The sequence below is a fragment of the Austrofundulus limnaeus genome, unplaced genomic scaffold (assembly GCF_001266775.1).
Source record: "Austrofundulus limnaeus strain Quisiro unplaced genomic scaffold, Austrofundulus_limnaeus-1.0 Scaffold640, whole genome shotgun sequence".
Classification (NCBI taxonomy): Eukaryota; Metazoa; Chordata; class Actinopteri; order Cyprinodontiformes; family Rivulidae; genus Austrofundulus; species Austrofundulus limnaeus.
Genome location: NW_013953042.1, coordinates 54,374 through 62,362, shown reverse-complemented (window position 1 = coordinate 62,362; position 7,989 = coordinate 54,374). Strand labels below are relative to the sequence as shown.

Genomic DNA, 7,989 nt, shown 5'->3' with positions numbered 1-7,989 from the left:
TATATATACAGTATATACTAGGACTAGTGAGAGCCACTGTCCAGGATGAAACATCCAAGATCCATAAATACATCAAGGACAAAGCCTCAACGACGATGTGCTCAGCGAATGTCTCAGGCAATGGGGAACAGAAGACGAGGTGCTYGAGGTACCATCATGGGAGGACAAGCCCCATGCAGATAGAGYACAAAACATAAATACAGAGTCTAAAAGTGAAGCAGAAAGCTCAGTGTCCGCCCCCTTTAGAAGATCAGACCCAGTCCCACCCCCCGACCCGGTTTCAGTCAGTGGGATCTCACTGGAGTAGAGCAGAACTCCCACACTCAACAATTGATTGCAAAACTCTGGAGCTGAATCAGCACTCATATCTTTGTGTTTTTTATTTCACTTTTAACAAAGAAAAAGGCAGACGCTGGGTCGGTGGAGTTTAGGTGGATTCTGTCATCATGTCAGGTAAAAATTTACACAACAGCTTTGAGTACAGTGTGTTCTTTTTTCTGTTAGTTTAAAGAGTGAGGCAATCCAGATGTTGTCTGATTGAGGAACACAATGTGTTCACATAGCAGCTTGTGTAGGAGGAGCTTCATCTTTTATTGAAATAAAACTCATAAAGAGGGTTTTGAGTTCTTATATAATCACAGATGTTAGATGAGAGAGGAGTCAGATTGATTCTGTGTTAACAGAAACAACTCACAATTACTGAAAGTATTTTTTATACAGCATGGAGCATTTCAGAATAAACATTAGGCTACTAGAATTTAGTTGAAAAATAAAGTGACTAACATTCCTTAGATTAATGTGTTTGGCTCAAGCAGGGGTGGATCCAGGATCCAGAGGGGTCGGCCACCCCAGGTGCCACCCCCAAATAAGTGACATATCTTGGATTTTGCATTTGCATTTAAATTTAGGTAATGATTGCTCTCTGATACAACTGTTCTATTTAAAATTTCAGCTGTGCACAGTATGTTTAAAAATGGCTGACTTATAACCATTTGTAAAATTAGCATTAGCTTGACATTTGATCATTCTTAGATACTCCACAACAGTTTTCATCTCTAAGTCTTAAAATGCCTTTTAAAGTTAGCTGTGATGATTTTAATTTTGGGTTAGCATTTAGATTTTGATTAAGATTGTTTTCAGCTACTTCTACACTGATCTTCAGCTTTGTATGTTTAAAAATGGCTGAACAATAACTTGGGACCAGAATACAACATGTTTCTTTTGGATCACTCTATGATCACACCTTCTTGCCTCTCAGCAAGAAGGTCACTGGTTCAAATCCCCGTCCGGGGACCTTTCTGGGTAGAGTTTGCATGTTCTCTCCGTGCATGCGTGGGTTCTCTCCAGGTACTCCTGCTTCCTCCCACAGACCAAAAACATGACTGTTAGGTTAACTGATAACTCTAGTTGTCCCTAGGTGTGAGTGAGAGAGTGAATGGTTGTTTGTCTCGTTTGTCTCTATGTGTGTCCCTGTGATGGACTGGAGACCTGTCCAGGGTGCACCCCGCCCCTCGCACTGTGACTGCTGGATATGGGCACCAGTGACCCTGAGAGGAAGAAGCAGGGATAGATATAAAAAGGTTATCAAACAATGAGATGATGTGCTGAATCAGTGAAATTTAAAAATTATACGGTGTATACAAGTTGTCCATAATGTAGTTAGTACTTGTTCTTTCATGTTACAGAGAATAAATTGGAAGTTGATGGTTGACATTTTAAACATTTATCATAACTGTAGTAAATGAAACTGACTATATTGCAGATTTTTGCCATGAATGAGCTACTATTATATTTACAATCACAATTTTGATCAAAATTTTTTACGGTGCACTGTTACTGACCACTAAAAAACGATAATTTTGATTAAGTTCTGCCTTTTAGAAACATCATTCATTACAGACATGTGTCAATTCTTTTGACCTGATATGATAATGCAATATGTATGTTTCTATCAAATCAAAATAAAGTTTGTCAATATCAAACTGAGATTTACTGATGTGCTGACCTAAATTTAACTTGTCATGTTGCCACATTCAGCTTTAACAGCTAACAGTTCTGTCTGTGATTATTGTTCCTCATGTAATGTTCATGGAGCTCTGGAGAGCTTTCTCAGCACATACAGTCTCACAAGGARCCACAAGCTCACCAGTACTTAATTTCTGCTGATGCTACATTTCTCCTTCCCCAAATTCWGACCGAAACCAGGCTTTTCCTGTATGATGCAGAGTTCTCGCCCTGCACAAGATGGCTGCTCACTCCGAAAACTCACATGATAGCGCCTCTAATCTACCTCAATGAGCAAAACACTAAAAACAAACAAACAAAAAAATGTAGCTACAAAAGCAACACACTAGTTAAAAGTAACAAAATTCTTGCTAAAAGAAAGGTAGTGAAACAAAAACTTAACATTGCAAAATGTATTTAGCAAAATATTAGCTTTTAACTAAAATTGGAATTAGTAGATAGCATTAGTAACATTTGCATTAACTGAAGCAAATTATAGCTACCATATGTACATGAGGTTATATAGACACTGTAGCAAAAAAATTAAATACCCTAGGAACAGCTACTGTGCAAAGCCCTTAAAGGGCAATATTATGTGTTTCTCAGGCATARATTTAAATACTATACCATAATAAAGTATCTATGTCACCTTTAGTTGTTATTAAAATGCTGTTTTTATGTTTAAATAGAAAATAAACTTATCTTCTCATCACTTCCTCTTCTAAACGCCTTGAAATTGGCCTCTGTCTCTCTAAGAACCACCTTCAGCTTCTGTCCCACCCATTTCAGTGTGGGGGTGGGGGGCGGGGGTTTCACGCGTGCTCTATGATGCAGTTTACTTGGCATCTGAAAATACATTTCCTCAAAGGTATTTTGAATCTGAAAAGAGCTTCACTGAGTGAGAAGTAGTGGAGCTCAGCAGACAGTTTAAGTTTCACTTTCACTCATTTGCTCTGTTACTGCCGAGAGCCTGCAGGAGTCATGGGCAGGGTGTGTGGGGTGGGGAGGTGTGCTCCGTGATGAGGAAGTTCGGCTTGAAGACACGTCCCAGGGGAGTTTCTGGTCCCAAAAGGCATTTCTGGTCCCCACCTGTTGTTTTGCTCCTCAGCATGGCTTCCTAAAAACACTGCAGGATTTCTTAAACATACATGAATGAGTCAAAGCAAGGCTTTGGGRATGTTTTTATGAGAGTATAACATTTTAACATGATATAAAACTCAAAAAAGTTGATTTTACATGATATTGCCCCTTTAAGCTCCCAGATCTCTGAGGACGGGTCCATATGACCCCACTCATGTTTAGTGTGGCGGTGGGGTTCTCCTGACCCCCACCTGATTAAGTGGTGGTTGAGGGGACAAATGGGGGTTAGGGTGGGGTCYTTAGGTGGTGTTTGTGGGTGGACTGGCTGGCTCCCCAAGACAGTCATGACTTTAACTTGCTAGCTTTGGTAGCACACAGCAAGGACAGCGGGAGGGTAGTAATGGAAGAATAAGTTTATATATATTTGATATATGTTTACACTAAATTTTTTATYAATATCTGTGAAAAATTGAGTTAAAATCATTTTTATCTCGGTAACTTAGATGTAGTGACCATCTTGAATCYGGTGGTGTTCAACAGTTATTCAGTTATTGATGTGCTTCTAGTGATTACTTTTTGTCCAGTGGATCATAACATTTATCCCTAACAGTACAACCAAGCACACAWAGATAGGTAAAAACATAATCTTCTTTATCAGCAAGTAATAAATATTTATAACTTCTCCACAGACATAACTGCAAAATGGTCATAAAGTTAATTCTCTTGTTGGTTACCATGCAGCTGTTGTGTTTTCCAGATGAAGAATTTGTTGTGGAGGGACTCAGCCCATCTCAGAGTCCACTGGTTTCAGTCACCTTTCAGAGAAACCAGCACAGGAAAGAAAAGTACCTGGAAGCTGAACCCAAAGCTCTCGGGGTATGATGTGTGTGTGTTTACATCTTTTCTGACTCTTCCAGTCCATGTTAAAATCAAGGTGTCTTCTTGTTTTTCAGATAACTCAGATTGGCCTGAGTTTGTTTATGATGATCGGTGTGAGCGTGTTTCAGGCGAAGGGTCTGAGTGAACTACCACTTGACATACCTTTGATCATTTTATCTTTGCTGGTGAGCTCGCGCACATTTTCACACTACACTTCATTAGTGCTAAACACTTAACTGGGATTTGCTGAAGAAGCTCAAACTAAGTTGTTTAGCCTAAAACAGAACACTTGCAAAAATATATGCAAGCTAAACAGTAGCTAAAAATAGTCAAATGGTAGTTAGAAGCTAAAAGTAGTATCAGGCTTGCTAAAAATAACAGAAGGCCAGCTAAAATCTAGCAAATGATCAACTAAATTGTTGACGTTGCAAAAGGCTAGAAGTTATAAAAAATAGCAAAAGTTTAGAGAAAAGAAGCAAATATTGACTAAAAGCTATAATAGTAAAAAGCTACCTGAAAGTATCAAAAGGTGGGTTAGAAGCTAAATGTGGCAAAAGGCTGGCTAAAAGCTGAAAGTAGCAAAAAGCTAGATGATAGAAATAACTGAACATTAACTGTGAACTAAAAGCTCCTTTACTTCAAAGCTCAGAAGCTAAAAACAATTCAAGTACAAGTTAGAAAGTCACATGATGCTAACTGAAGCTAAAAATTTCCAAAGAAGCTAGACACTAAAAGTTGCATAATCCTAAATAAAACTTTTAAAAGGCAATCTAAAAGTTAAAAGTAGCTTGCCAAAAGCTAAATTGTAATAAAAGAAGACAAAATAGTAGTGAAGTAAAGTAAGGTTTAAAAGAGAARTGTTTTTGAAGAAGTTTATTTAGATGGAATTACATCATTACAAAAACAAAAAGTAGTGCATCAGTTTGAATGTTTTCTACATGAATGACTAAAATAACCAAAAGTATGCAGAAATATTTWGACTACAAAAATGTACTGAAAGTCCAGGAAACAACAGTGTGAAGCTGGACAGTGTGCAGCTGGTTAGTTTCTATGGTATGAAGGTCTGAACATCAGACTCATCCCAATAGCTTCATACTCAACTCTGTCGTCAGAAGTAGAGTTGAGTTCATAGGAGAGCTTAGTGATTTAAAGCAGTGCAGCTTTTCTACTATTTACAGTCATTTYTTGTAGCAGTTCCTGCTTGTCACTGCACAGTTAGTAAAATAARGTGTTGGCTGCATTCCATTTGCTTTTAAGTTGTGATAACATTAAACACAGATTTATGCTTTTTTGTTTTTGAGTTGGAAAACCTGAAGGGTTTTACTTGACAAGACCAAGTTAGCCATGAGAAGCCATGCATACAGTGAGCTGAAATACACTCACTGGCCACTTTATTAGGTACACCTTACTAGTACCGGGTGACCATGTCCATCCACAGTGTACCKATCTTCTGATGGCTACTTCTAGCAGGATAACACACCATGTCATAAAGTGCAAATCATGTCAGAGTGGTTTCTTGAACATGACAATTAAAGTAGTTCTGAAGGCAAAAGGGGGTCCACCCTTTTGCCCTCAGAACTGCCTTAATCCTTTGTGGCATTGATTCAAAAAGGTACTGGAAACATTCCTCAGAGAGTCTGGTCCATATTGACATGATGGCATCACACAGTTACTGCAGATTTGTTGGCTGCACATCCATGATGAGAATCTCCTGCTCCACCACATCACAAAGGTGCTCTATTGGATTGGAATCTGGTGACTGTGGYGGCCATTCAAGGCCATTGTCGTGTTCAAGAAGCTAATCTGACATGATTCATGCTCTATAACATGGCACATTATCCTGCTAGAAGTAGCCATCAGAAGATGGGTACACTGTGGATGGATATGGTCTGCAACAATACTCAGGTAGGCTGTGGAGTTGACACAATGCTCAGTTGGCACTAATGGGCCCAAAGTGTGCCAGGAAAATATCCCCCACACCATTACACCACCACCAGCAGCCTGAACCATTGATACAAGGCAGGATGGATCCATGCTTTCATGTTGTTGACGCCAAATTCTGACCCTACCATCTGAATGTTGCAGCAGAAATTGAGATTCATCAGACCAGGCAACGTTTTTCCAATCTTCTATTGTCCTGGTGAGCCTGTGTGAATTGTAGCCTCAGTTTCCTGTTCTTAGCTGAKAGGAGTGGCACCCGATGTGGTCTTCTGCTGCTGTAGCCCATCCTCCTCAAGGTTTGATGTGTTGTGTGTTCAGAGATGCTCTTCTGCATGCCTCGGTTGTAATGAGCGGTTATTTGAGTTACTGTTGCTGTTCTATCAGCTCGAACCCCTCAGCTCGAACCCCTCTGACCTCTGGCATCAACAAGGCATTTGTACCCACAAAACTGCAGCTCACCGGATATTTTCTGTTTTTCAGACCATTCTCTGTCAACCCTAGATATYGTTGTGCGTGAAAATCCCAGTAGATCAGCAGTTTCTGAAATACTCAGACCAGCCCTTCTGGCACCAACAACCATGCCACGTTCAAAGGCACTCAAATCACCTTTCTTCRCCATACTGATGCTCGGTTTGAACTGCAGGAGATTGTCTTGACCATGTCTACATGCCTAAATGCACTGAGTTGCCGCCATGTGATTGGTTGATTTGACATTTAGGTCAATGAGCAGTTGGACAGGTGTACCTAATGAAGTGGCCAATAAGTGTATATAGACTCTGCATTTTATTTCAAGACCAGTCAAGACCATAACTATGGAAATATAATTAAATTGCCAGAATATTGTCCAATTTATTTGCTACCATTTTTGCTTTCGTTGTATGTAAAACATTCTGATTCAAATTTGAATTCAAACCTTGCTATTGCTATTTGATTTATTTTTGTTGCTGCTCTCATCAACCCCTACTCCCTTTCATTCCAAGAAAGTGAGCAGTGGTTGTCTGGAGGAGAATTCAATTCAAAAATACTTTCTTGATCCCGGAGGGAAATTAGGTGTTGGAACTCATTTAAATAACTCTTTGTGTTTTCAGTATGCTGAGCCCAAACAAAGGCATACTTTACCAAGAGTCCTATACAAAGTATGTTCTAGTGACAGAACATCTGAAACTGACACAGTCTAAAACCAAAACTTTAAATCATTTCAATCAATCAGCTGTAGATGTACTTACAGAAATTATTTTCTGAAYCATTCATTGAAATTCCTGAATGATTCATGATATTTTGCTAACAGACTGTGTTGATGATACCAGTTACACACAAGTTTTAAACAAAGATGTCAAGCGATGTGTTCTGAGGATATACTCTATGCTGACAATAATTCAGCGGCTAACACAATAAATTTTAGCTCAAAATCATTTTTTAAAACTGAGTTCTAGCTTTTTTGTATTGAATGAAGCTGAATATAAAAAAATAACTAGATACCGCATAGCGGAAACATAATGACCCCCACATGCACAAATGCACCAGAACTCAGAAGACTTTATTCCTAATAAATGTCATGCTACTAGGTCAGTGGTCTGCAACCTGCYGCTCTGGGGCCACATGTGGCTCTTTGGTCCCTCTGCAGTGGCTTATTGAAAATGTGACAAAATATAACAGATGTTTTATGTACTCACAACAGAAATAAACTGTATGCAAATATGTGATGAATACTACTAACACAAAAAGTAAAACCTGTTGTTTAGCTCATGCTAGTCTGTTGTCTACCTAAATATTCTAACTTCTTTCCATGATCTTTCTCTCAAATTGATCAGGATTATCTTTAAACACCTTTAAGACTACATAATAATAAGAATGAGAAAATAAAATGTCTGAATAGTTCTGTTGTACTAGTTTTTATGAAGTTCAGTATAAACAATTTGTGATATTTAATATCGAAATGAGGATTAAGTCAAATTTGGTCAAAATGACCTAATTACATTTTCAGATTCCTGGCTTTAAAAGCTACGTTTTGATACCTGGATCATTCTGATGTGATAATTAAATCCATATATATGACTTAATTTGTCTTGTCGGTTACAATAATAC

General features: G+C 38.6%; 1 protein-coding gene across 1 annotated transcript in view; it reads left to right on the top strand.

Moving 5' to 3' along the window:
- Positions 1-285: 285 nt before the first annotated feature.
- LOC106531479 (uncharacterized) overlaps positions 286-7,989 on the top strand; it is a gene marked incomplete in the record, with an annotated part of 13,398 nt that continues 5,694 nt past the window's right edge. Inside the window, 3 exon segments of the mRNA XM_014027357.1 lie at positions 286-453; positions 3,842-3,960; positions 4,038-4,148. Of these exon segments, the coding sequence (XP_013882811.1) occupies positions 447-453; positions 3,842-3,960; positions 4,038-4,148 (237 nt within the window).